Below are 12,772 nucleotides of genomic sequence, written 5' to 3'. Positions count from 1 at the left end.
ACCAGGTGTCATGGCTTCAAAATTCGAGAGAAGGGATTTAAGACAGATGAGAGGTATCTGCTTTTCCCAGAGAGTAGTAAATCTATGGAATATTCTGCCCAGGGAAGCAGTAGAGGCTTTATATTGAAGTATATTAAATATATTGAAGACACACTTAGATCGATTTTTGCATTGCAGGGGAATTAAGGGTTATGGGGAAAGGACAGGTAAGTGGAGCTGAGTCCCATACCAGATAAACAATGATCTTATTGAATGGTAGAGCAGGTTTGATGCACCAGATTTCCTACTCCTGCTCTCATTTGTTATGTTGTATTGTTCTTATGTGGTGCCCAGGCAAAGGCAACACAGACATTTTCCTTCGGTGAGATTGGGCCATTCAGCCCCTTTACCCGGTTCCATCATTTAATCAGATCTATGCTAATCTGTATTTTCTTTCCCTACTTTATTGCCCTCCACAAACATGCCTCATTCTTACTTCATTCACATTCATGACTCAATGCTTTTTCAAAAAATTTAATTGTGTACAGGTGAGGGGAGAAGAATAAGAGAGTTCCCCTGGTGATGAACCCTTCTGGCTCTAAAATCCAGCTTGCCCTATTGACTTTGCAACACTCCACGAGAGGAAATCAATTTATTTGATCGTCTTAAACAGTTAGTAGAGCCACTGACTCATGCTCCCAGCAATAGCTTAATAAGCAAGGCAGAGTGGCACAGCAGTCAGTGCTGATGTCTTACAGCTCCAGTGATCCACATTCAGTTGTGACTTCAGGGGCTGTCTGTGTGGAGTTTGCATGTTCTCCTTGTGACTGCATGGGGTTCTTCCTAGCACTCTGGTTTTCCCCACGTCCTGATGTTATGTGGGATGGTAGGTGATTTGGCCCCTAGTGTTGAGGAGAATCTAGGGCAGATGTGGTGTTGGAGGTGGGATGGTGGGGTGGGGGGTGGGGGGAGGAATAATAAACATTCTGCAGATGCTGCAAATCCAGAGTAACATGCACAAAACCTGGAGGAAGTCAGCAGGTCAGGCAGAATTTTTGGAGAAGAATAAACAGTTGCTGTTTTGAGCCAAGACCCTTTATTGGGACACTTAATGAAAGGCCTCAGCCTGAAAGGTTGATTGTTTATTCCTCTCTATAGATGCTGCCTGTCCTGTTGAGTTCCTCCAGCCTTTCTGGTGAGGGCTATGAGTGCTTGGTAGTTGATGGGCTGAAGGGCTGGTCTCAATGACCTTAATGAGCTATAGAATTATGCACTTTATATTCAAAAGGAATACAAGCCCATGTAGCCTGCTCTTATAACTTAACCTTTGATTTCCTGATATCATTGTCATGAGTGCATTTTGTCAGTGCTCCCATCTCAGCACCAGTGTATTTATGGGTGCTGTGGTCCCCAGGGCTGCGACCTTTCTCATTCCAGTCCCCTTCCCCTTCCACAGGACTCTTGTGGCAATTGCGACCCAGTGACATTGAGGTTGAGCTCCTGAAATACACGCGACAGGTTGTGAGTAAAGATTTGGAGCAGGAGACCGGTTTACACACTGGTTGGATTGAGAACGGTGGCCTCTTCATAGCCTCCAACAAGCAGCGTCTGGATGAATACAAACGCCTCATGTCGGTAAGATTCATGACAGTATGCAGACTTCGAAAAGCACCAGAACGCACTTCGTGTGAGATGAGTTGGTATTTAAATCGATGGGTACGTCAGGGTTTGGTCTCCTTCTGTTTCAGTTGGGTACGTTTCGACCGACTGCAAGCTGGAGTTAAGTGGCTGTCATTAACTGAACGGTCTTCTCTGTTTCCAGCAGCTGCCGTGCCCTTTCTTGGTTGCTGTCTTCTGCCTTTAGCTCTTTCAATGCCGGATTTGAATTTCTCCCCCAAATCCAAATTCCATTCCATTTTCCCCTCAGGTCATGTGTAGTCTTGTTCCAACCTTAGTTCATGAAAACAGGATCAATTTAATTCAGGATCTTAATTATAGCTTTATTCTTCTTTGTCTGTAGTCTAGCACTTTCTGTGATTGTCCCTTTAAATACACGAGCTTCTTCACTCAGAGGTCTGTGAGAGTGTGGAATGAGCTGCCACCACGAGCTTGATTTCAAAGTTTGAACAGGTACATGGATGGTAGGGGTACGGAGGCCTGTTGTTCCAGTGACGGTCAATGGAAATAGGCAGTGTAACACATTGGTTCCCATTTTTACTGCTAGGCTGTAGGTATTTCATTCAGCAGTTCTGTAAGGACAGCCTGTTTAGGTTATTGTTGAAAATCAGGGATGATGAGGTATGTGCGCTACCCATTTAGGATGGTGGAACTGGGGGGTGAAGAGGTTTTTGGTGAGGGACACTAAGTTGGTCTTGGGGCTTTTGTTTGGTGGGAGATGAGGAGAGAATTCAACCTGGTGCGGGACCGTGGTTCGATGGAGCCAGGTGTGGAGATCGAATGAGGATCAGTGAATATCGGTGAAGCGTTGAGCTTGAATTTGTGCACATTTGACTGTTTAATTAAAAGGTGCCCTTTTCGTTTTCTTTACCAACCCTTTAGTTAAGATCCATAAATATTATTCCTTTAATCGTTTGCAGTGTAATCTGTTATTTCATGACACTAATTTGTAACAGGGTAGCAAATTACACGGCGTCCACACAAACTGGGGTTTGGGGTGGGAGAGCTGTCTCAATCTCACGGGTTTGGCAGGACCAGAGTGTGTCTTCCCTGGACTTAACTCAGCCAAGCAAACCAGGGGGTTTCAGCAATTTAAATGGTTTGGCATGGGCTAGATGGGCTGAAGGGCCTGTTTCTGTGCTGTACTTTTCTAATGACTAGTTTGGATTGCCTTCATGTCATCTACTGGTATTTAGACATGTTCCCCATTTGCTCACATTCCCTCTCTGCCTCATTACCCTCCTTTGTATATTCCTCAACTTATGTGAGGCTCTTTGCTTCTCCCCTCACTGGATCTCCTGACGGAGGGTCTCGGCCCGAAACATCGACAGTGCTTCTTCCTATAGATGCTGCCTGGCCTGCTGCGTTCCACCAGCATTTTGTGTGTGTTGTCTGGATCTCCCTCTTACTCACATTTGAAAGTTTTCACCGCTCAAACATTAACCCGTCGCTCGTGCTCCTGACCAGTTCTTTTCAGTTTGAGGCTGATTATCTTAATTGGCAGAACCTTCTCTTTCACCCTCAGCTTAGACATGCTAAGCAAGCGAGTCCATAACGTGTTCTGGGGATGAGGGCGTTTAGAAAAGTTGGTGTTTAGTACCATTCCCCAACATCTTTTGTGAAGACGGCAGCAGAAGCAACTTCAGCTTTAGTGATTGTAGTGGTTGTGGTGAAAGTGCTTCCACAGGCTCTTGAGTTGTATTCTTAAGAAAGCTCTTTACCCCGATTACAGCTTGCCAGAGTCCTTTGTCCTGGGGCCTGTCTTTCAAGTTGTCCCCAGATGTAGCCCATCTTTATCCTTCCTCTCCCAGGGATGAGGACTTTGGAACTTCTGTAGGTGTTTCTGTAGCACCTAGTTTTTACAGGATGGGGTTGTTAGCCCCAAGCCCAATGCTCTTCCTTTTGCTACTGGGCCTGGGGCCGTGCATGGTGGAGTTTCTTGGGTTGTATATTCCATGGATATGACTCGGTAACAACGAGGGAAGCTGGGATAGTGTGATTAGGAAGAGAACTCGGAGATAATTCTGATCACACAGAACACATTGTCCTTACCCGTCAGGTGTCAGCTTCAGCCCAGCGTGCCGCATTCTCAAATCCAGGACAGGATTTGGAAGATTAAACCCTGTTTCAGAAAGTGGAGCCTATAACACGTATTTTGACACAGAAAAAGGCCACTTCACCACTTGTGTCATAAAACTCAGAACGGGAGCAGAACCTTCATCCCATGACGTCTGTGCTGAAAGCAAATCTGAGTTAAACTAAACATCTTCTGCCTGCACACGATCCACATCCTTCCATTCCCTTGTGCCAATCTAACGGCCTCTGATACTCTGCCTCCACCACCGCCTCTGGTAGCACATTCTGGACACCTTCCGTTCTCTGTGTCAATAAAAATCTTGTCCGGCACATCTCCTTTAAACTCCACTCCCCCACCTTAAATACATGTCCTTTGACATTTCCATCCTGGGGAGAAAGAGTCTTACTATCTGCCTCATATTTTCATAAACTTCTATCAGGTGTCCTCTCAGCCTTTTGACACTCCTGAGAAAACAGTCCAAGTTTGTGCAGTCTCTCCTTGCAGCTCGTACTCTTTAATCCAGGCACCATCCTGGTGAACCCTTTCTGCATGCTTTCCTAAGTCCTACACCCTTCCTGTAATGGGGCCACCGGAACTGCACACGATGCTCCAAGTGTGGCCGAAGCAATACAGTTACAACACGAGTTTCTTACAAATGTGCTCAGGGCCCCAACCAGTGAAGATGAGCATGACAAATACCTTCTTTACAACCCTATCTACTCTCAGTAAGCTATGTACTTGGAACCCAAGATTCCTCTTACATCAATGTTTTTAAGGGTCCTGCTATTAGCTGAGTACATTCCCTTTACAAACGAGACCTCCTGAAGTTCAACACGTCACACTTGATTAAACTCCATCTGCTGTTTCTCTGCTGGTACCTGCACCTGATCCATTTTCTCTTGTATCTTTTGACAGCACCCCACACTGTTTGCAGAGGACACCAATTTTTGTGTCCTCTGCAAACTTACTAAGCCACTCATCTACAGTCTCATCCGAGTAATCTCTATGTATCACAAACAATGTGATGTGTCTCTGCTAGATCCGAGCCAGCCGCACCTTTCAGGCCCACTTCCTCTCTGTATATCCCTAAAACCAAACATCTTTTCTCTCACTTGGCCTTCTCGGTTCTTTTGACACTGACCTTCTGTAAGGGGGACTTACTTAGCCAATGAACCTACTGACGCTCCTTGACATTGGAAGAAACTAGGCACCCGGCAAGGACGTGCAAACTCCATGTAGGCAGCACCCGTTATCAGATTGTACCCATGTTCCTCGAGCTGTGAGGCAGGAGTCCTAAATTCGATTCCACCATTGTATGTCTTTCTTCCATCACTGCAGATTGTGACCCCTCATTGTGGTACTGAGCAAAGTGCTGCTCCATTCCACCTATCAGATGAAGTTTCAAACCAAGAGTTCCCAACCTGGGGTCCACAGACACCCCCCTCCAGGTAACATTAGGGATCCACGGCATATATTAACTGTTCTGTTGTATATTTTACTGTACATACTACTTATTACAAATTACTATAATTTGCACATTGCATATTCAGACAGAATGTAACGTGAAGGTTTTTTCTCCTCATGCATGTGAAGGAAGTAAGAAATAAAGTCAATTTAATTCATAAAGGAGGTTGGGAACCCTTGCTTTAAGCTAATACCTCCATTTCCCTGAGTTGAATGTAAAAGATCCCAGAACGCTATTCTAAGCTGAACAGGCGTGTTCTCCCTAGTTTCTGCCATTCAGAGTGGAGTGAATTATTGGATCACATATTTCGTTCCTGTTTGTGGGATCTTGCAGTGGACAAATTGGCAGCTGCATTCCCTATGACTACCGTCCCGTTGCACTCATGTCCATCAACATGAAGTGTTTCGAGAGGCTCGTCATGAGGCATATCAAAACCCTGCTGCCCCCCTCACTGGACCCCTGCAGTTCACGTTCCGTCTGAACCTTTCAACAGACGACGCCATTGCCATCACCCTCCAACTGACTCTAACCCACCTGAACAAAAAAGACACGTACGTTCGAATGTTGTTCATAGACTTCAGTTCAGCATTCAACACAATCATCCCTCAGAAACTGATTGGAAAGCTGAGCCTACTGGGCCTGAACACCTCCCTCTGCAACTGGATCCTAGACTTCCTGACTGGGAGACCTCAGTCAGTCTGGATCGGGAGCAGCATCTCCAACACCGTCACACTGAGCACAGGTTGTGTGCTCAGTCCACTGCTGTTCACTCTGCTGACTCACGACTGTGCAGCAACACACAGCTCGAACCACATCATCAAGTTTGCCGATGACACAACCGTGGTGGGTCTCATCAGCAAGAACGATGAGTCAGCTTACAGAGAGGAGGTGTAGCGGCTAACAGACTGGTGCAGAGCCAACAACTTGTCTCTGAATGTGAACAAAACAAAAGAGATGGTTGTTGACTTCAGGAGAGCGTGGAGTAACCACTTTCCGTTGACCATTGATGGCTCCTCTATAGAGATTGTTAAGAGCACCAAATTTCTTGGTGTTCACCTGGCGGAGAATCTCACCTGGTCCCTCAACACCAGCTCCATAGCAAAGAAAGCCCAGCAGCGTCTCTAGTTTCTGCGAAGGCTGAGAAAAGTCTATCTCACTCCCCATCCTCATCACATTCTACAGAAGTTGTATTGAGAACATCCTGAGCAGCTGCATCACTGCCTGGTTTGGAAATTGCACCATCTCGGATCGCAAGACCCTGCAGTGGATAGTATGGTCAGCTGAGAAGATCATCGGTGTCTCTTTTCCCACCATTACAGACACTTACACCGCACGCTGCATCTGCAAAGCAAACAGCATTGTGAAGGACCCCACGCACCCCTCATACAAACTCTTCTCCTTCCTGCCGTCTGGCAAAAGGCACTGAAGCATTCGGGCTCTCACGACCAGACTACGTAGCAGTTTCTTCCCCCAAGCTATCAGACTCCTCAATACCCAGAGTCTGGACTGACACCAACCTACTGCCCTCTACTGTGCCTATTGTCTTGTTTATTATTTATTGTAATACCTGCACTGTTTTGTGCACTTTATGCAGTCCTGTGTAGGTCTGTAGTCTAGTGAAGTTTTTGTGTTGTTTTTACGTAGTTCAAAGTAGTTTTTGTATTGTTTCATGTAGCACCATGGTCCTGAAAAACGTCTCGTTTTTACTGTGTACCGTACCAGCAGTTATGGTCGAAATGACAATAAAAAGTGACTTGACTTGACTATGTCACAATGGTGACAAAATCCAATGAGGCCATGGATCAGCCCTCAAGAAATGCTCTGTGGTTTAGGTGGCATCATATGGAAATTGTACCTGGGTGTGCTGTCACTTGTTTAAAAACAGGTTAGATGGCTTGAGAACTTGAATTGTTTTTACTTAGAAGTTTGTAAGTTCATTTGGGACAGGTAGGAAGTACAGTAGCCTTGAAGGCATTTGATTTGGAAACAGGTTTAATACCTCTGGCCTGTGTCATAAAATTTGTTACCTTAGCAGCTGCAGTACAGTGCAATACACGATAATGTAGAAAAACAAGTAAATGAATTACAGTAAATACATATGTATATTAAATAGTTAAATTAAAAATGGTGCAAAAAAAGAAATAATAGAAAAACAGAAAAAAGTGAGGTAGTGTTCAGTGGTTCAATGTCCATTTAGGAATCATATCGCAGAGGGGAAGAAGCTGTTCCTAAATTGCTGAGTGTGTGCCTTCAGGCTTCTGTACCTCCTACCTGATGGTAACAATGAGATGGCGCCATGCCCTGGGTGATGAGGGTCCTTAATATTGGACGCTGTCTTTCTGAGGCACCACTCCTTAAAGGTGTCTTAGATATTATGGAGGCTGGTACCCAAGGTGGAACTGAATAATTTTACAACTTCCTGTAGCTTCTTTCAATCCTGTGAGGTAGCCCCGCAATATCAGACAGTGATGCAGCTGTCAGAATGCTCTCCTCGGTACATCTGTAGAAGTTTTTAAGTGTCTTAGGTGATAAACTAAATCTCCTCCAACTCCTCATGAAATGTAGCCACTGCCTTGCCTTCTTTATAGCTGCATCGATAAGTTAAGACCAGGGTAGATCCTCGGAGATCTTGACACCCAGGAACTTGCTCACCCTCTCCACTTCTGATCCCTCAATGAGGATTGGTTTGTGTTCCCTTGTCTTACCCTTCCTGAAGTCCACAATCAGCTCTTTGGTCTTACTGATGTTGAGTGCCAGGTTGTTGCTGGGACACCACTCAACTAGCTGGCATTGTCATGAACTGGTTCAGAATGTTCTTCAGAGAAGAAAATTGGCCTAATTTGATCTGGGCCTATTTGCAACTCCAGTCGAGCACACACAGAGGCATAGACTCACACACACACACACACACACACTGAGAAACAAACACAGTTTGAATTTCAAGACATTCAGTTGTAATATACCATAAAAAGGGCTTGAGGCTGGATTGCAAAATGACAGAACACAGAACAAAGCATTCTTTGGAACAACTATTCAATCAGTCCCACACTTCTACCTTGTCCACAAACCAACAGTCTTCCCCTTGTTCTATCTTGCACACATTTCAATTTTATCCTGTCTGCGATGAGTGTGTAATGTCTCACTTAGTGAGCCACTACTTGTTTTCACAAAATTCATTTTAAAGGCTTGAGCACAGTAAAAATGTGCAAAGCCACACACTGCAACGAGAGGCTGAAAGTAATAATTAATCATTTTTCATATTTGCAGGAGTGCTGGCATGTCAGTGTTTAAATCAATCGCTAAATAAATTCTTACACAATCAACAAGGTCAGTGCACCTAAACAAGCAAAAACAACATCGGTTAATCCCGGGTTTGATATCACTTGTCGTGAGGATTTGTGAGTGTAAGCAGTGCCTGGGGTAGGGCTTCCATGCTGAATGTGAGGAAATTTCAAAGTTTAAGGATTTTAACCATGGAATGGCAACCCGTTTATATTGCTTTGTTTCTTGTGAAGGGGAAGAAAGCAGGAATTGAATATTTTATTTGTTAAATCCTTCCCTTCACTCTCTTTGTTTTGCAATAAGTTTTGAGGAACCAGAGTCGCAGAAAGGCAACTGCCAAAGAATGAATGAGGTGTTCATTGGCCGTGATTCACAGAAAAGGGTTTGAAGTATGTTTATGGTTTGAAGTATATGGTGCTTGCCACACTTGAAACTGCCGAATGTGTCCCTGTGTTCCTGACAGTAATTGATCACAAATTAGATCGAGCATACAAGAAAGACGGTGGTCAATTATCTGTGCAAAACTATGCCTACTCTTTGCTTTATGTCCCTTATCTTTGTGTTTCACTGATCACAATTTAACACAACCACATAAGTTTATTCACACGAAGTACACACAATACAAACATCAAGTATTTACAAGACAGTGTATAAATTTAAATGATTATTACCATCTGTAATGCAGTCAATTCCCCTGGGTGGGGCCCACCATTCCCAGAAATCCCCCACAGTTCCTGTTATGATTGCATGCTCCTTCTCCAAGGACTCTTGGGCATGGATGTATCCCCCCCGGAAGAGGGACGGCCCTGGAACCCCGTACTGGGTGTTTTATTCTTTCTTAAGTATAACTGCTGTTTACCCAGCCTCCCACCCCTGCGGCCATAAGTTGTGTTACCCTCCCAAAGAAAGCATTTCTGGATTCCCCGTTTGATTTATTACTGACAATAAAATGGATGATACCTTGTTCAGGATGCAGTCACAAGCACAAACCCAGCTGCTTATTCTGCACCCTGTCCACACACAAAACGCCCATTTCGAGCTATGTGATTGTTAACCAGTTTTCTAGGGGTTTACCATCTGTGTTGCCCACTCCCAACACCAAACTGGAAAGTTATAGCTCACTCCACAAGACCGGCCGTGTTCCTGTCAGGATACTTGATACCCCTAAAGTATCTCTCCACAGCTTTGTATCTCCTCCACTGTCATATATGAGGGTCAGTGTGTGTGAGACACATCCCCCAGTGAGGGTCAGTGTGTGTGGGACCCGTCCCTCAGAGAGGGTCAGTGTGTGTGGGACCCGTCCCCCAGTGAGGGTCAGTGTGTGTGAGACACATCCCCCAGTGAGGGTCAGTGTGTGTGGGACCCATCCCCCAGTGAGGGTCAGTGTGTGTGTGAGACACGTCCCCCAGTGAGGGTCAGTGTGTGTGGGACATGTCCCCCAGTGAGGGTTAGTGTGTGTGGGACCCATCACCCAGTGAGGGTCAGTGTGTGTGGGACCCGTCCCCCAGTGAGGGTCAGTGTGTGTGTGTGGGACCCATCCCCCAGTGAGGGTCAGTGTGTGTGTGTGGGACCCGTCCCCCAGTGAGGGTCAGTATGTGTGTGGGACCCATCACCCAGTGAGGGTCAGTGTGTGTGGGACCCGTCCCCCAGTGAGGGTCAGTGTGTGTGTGTGGGACCCATCCCCCAGTGAGGGTCAGTGTGTGTGTGAGACATGTCCCCCAGTGAGGGTCAGTGTGTGTGTGTGGGACCCATCCCCCAGTGAGGGTCAGTGTGTGTGTGGGACCCATCCCCCAGTGAGGGTCAGTGTGTGGGGGACCCGTCCCTCAGTGATGGTCAGTGTGTGTGGGACCCATCCCCCAGTGAGGGGCAGTGTGTGTGTGGGACCCATCACACAGTGAGGGTCAGTGTGTGTGGGACCCGTCTCCCAGTGAGGGTCAGTGTATGTGGGACCCGTCTCCCAGTGAGGATCAGTGTGTGTGGGACCCGTCCCCCAGTGAGGGTCAGTGTGTGTGTGGGACCCGTCTCCCAGTGAGGGTCAGTGTGTGTGGGACCCGTCCCTCAGTGAGGGTCAGTGTGTGTGGGACCCGTCCCCCAGTGAGGGTCAGTGTGTGTGTGTGGGACCCGTCCCCCAGTGAGGGTCAGTGTGTGTGTGGGACCCGTCCCTCAGTGAGGGTCGGTGTGCGTGTGGGACCCGTCCCTCAGTGAGGGTCAGTGTGTGTGTGGGACCCGTCCCCCAGTGAGGGTCAGTGTGTGTGGGACCCATCCCCCAGTGAGGGTCAATGTGTGTGGGACCCATCCCCAGTGAGGGTCAGTGTGTGTGTGGGACCCGTCCCCCAGTGAGGGTCAGTGTGTGTGGGACCCATCACCCAGTGAGGGTCAGTGTGTGTGGGACCCATCCCGCAGTGAGGGTCAGTGTGTGTGTGGGACCTGTCTCCCAGTGAAGATCAGTGTGTGTGTGGGACCCGTCCCCCAGTGAGAGTCAGTGTGTGTGGGATCCATCCCCCAGTGAGGGTCAGTGTGTGTGTGGGACCCGTCCATCAGTGAGAGTCAGTGTGTGTGGGACCCGTCTCCCAGTGAGGGTCAGTGTATGTGGGACCCGTCTCCCAGTGAGGGTCAGTGTGTGTGTGGGACCCGTCCCCCAGTGAGGGTCAGTGTGTGTGGGACCCGTCCCCCAGTGAGGGTCAGTGTGTGTGTGGGACCCGTCCCCCGGTGAGGGTCAGTGTGTGTGGGACCCGTCTCCCAGTGAGGGTCTATGTGTGTGGGACCCGTCTCCCAGTGAGGGTCAGTGTGTGTGGTACCCGTCTCCCAGTGAGGGTCTATGTGTGTGGGACCCGTCTCCCAGTGAGGGTCAGTGTATGTGGGACCCGTCTCCCAGTGAGGATCAGTGTGTGTGGGACCCGTCCCCCGGTTAGGGTCAGTGTGTGTGTGGGACCCGTCCCCCCAGTGAGGGTCAGTGTGTGTGGGACCCGTCCCCCAGTGAGGGTCTATGTGTGTGGGACCCGTCTCCCAGTGAGGGTCAGTGTGTGTGGGACCCGTCCCCCAGAGAGGGTCAGTGTGTGTGGGACCCGTCCCCCAGTTAGGGTCAGTGTGTGTGGGACCCGTCTCCCAGTGAGGGTCAGTGTGTGTGGGACCCGTCTCCCAGTGAGGGTCAGTGTGTGTGGTACACATCCCCCAGTGAGGGTCAGTGTGTGTGGGACCCGTCTCCCAGTGAGGGTCAGTGTGTGTGGTACACATCCCCCAGTGAGGGTCAGTGTGTGTGGGATCCGCCCCCCCAGTGAGGGTCAGTGTGTGTAGGACCCATCCCCCAGTGAGGGTCAGTCTGTGTGTGTGTGACCCGTCCCCCAGTGAGGGTCAGTGTGTGTGTGTGACCCGTCTCCCAGTGAGGGTCAGTGTGTGTGGGACCCGTCTCCCAGTGAGGGTCAGTGTGTGTGGGACCCGTCCCCCAGTGAGGGTCAGTGTGTGTGTGTGACCCGTCTCCCAGTGAGGGTCAGTGTGTGTGTGGGACCCGTCCCTCAGTGAGGGTCATTGTGTGTGGGACCCGTCCCCCAGTGAGGGTCTGTGTGTGTGGGACCCGTCTCCCAGTGAGGATCAGTGTGTGTGGGACCCGTCCCCCAGTGAGGGTCAGTGTGTGTGTGGGACCCGTCCCCCAGTGAGGGTCGGTATGTGTGGGACCCGTCTCCCAGTGAGGGTCGGTGTGTGTGGGACCCATCCCCCAGTGAGGGTCAGTGTGTGTGGGACCCGTCTCCCAGTGAGGGTCAGTGTGTGTGGGACCCGTCCCCCAGTGAGGGTCAGTGTGTGTGTGGGACCCGTCCCCCAGTGAGGGTCAGTGTGTGTGGGACCCGTCTCCCGGAGAGGGTCAGTGTGTGTGTGGGACCCGTCTCCCAGTGAGGGTCAGTGTGTGTGTGGGACCCGTCCCCCAGTGAGGGTCAGTGTGTGTGGGACCCGTCCCCCAGTGAGGGTCAGTGTGTGGGGGCCCCATCTCCCAGTGAGGGTCAGTGTGTGTGGGACCCCTCTCCCCAGCGAGGGTCAGTGTGTGTGGGACCCGTCTCCCAGTGAGGGTCAGTGTGTGTGTGGGACCCGTCTCCCAGTGAGGGTCAGTGTGTGTGAGACACATCCCCCAGTGAGGGGCAGTGTGTGTATGGGACCCATCACCCAGTGAGGGTCAGTGTGTGTGGGACCCGTCCCCCAGTGAGGGTCAGTGTGTGTGTGTGGGACCCGTCCCCCAGTGAGGGTCAGTGTGTGTGTGGGACCCGTCCCCCAGTGAGGGTCGGTATGTGTGGGACCCGTCTCCC

At 49.2% G+C, this 12,772-nt stretch overlaps 1 protein-coding gene across 4 annotated transcripts in view; it reads left to right on the top strand.

Moving 5' to 3' along the window:
- sardh (sarcosine dehydrogenase) overlaps positions 1-12,772 on the top strand; it is a 66,081-nt gene that overhangs the window by 18,627 nt on the left and 34,682 nt on the right. For all 4 annotated transcript variants that reach the window (XM_073052252.1, XM_073052251.1, XM_073052253.1 and 1 more), the window contains exon 3: positions 1,436-1,614. In XM_073052252.1, the coding sequence (XP_072908353.1) occupies positions 1,436-1,614 (179 nt within the window). The remainder of the gene's footprint in view (positions 1-1,435; positions 1,615-12,772) is intronic.

The sequence above is a fragment of the Hemitrygon akajei genome, chromosome 7, assembly GCF_048418815.1.
Source record: "Hemitrygon akajei chromosome 7, sHemAka1.3, whole genome shotgun sequence".
In the NCBI taxonomy this organism is placed as follows: Eukaryota; Metazoa; Chordata; class Chondrichthyes; order Myliobatiformes; family Dasyatidae; genus Hemitrygon; species Hemitrygon akajei.
Note: the sequence above shows the minus strand (reverse complement) of the source record. Positions and strands in the feature narration are given on the sequence as shown.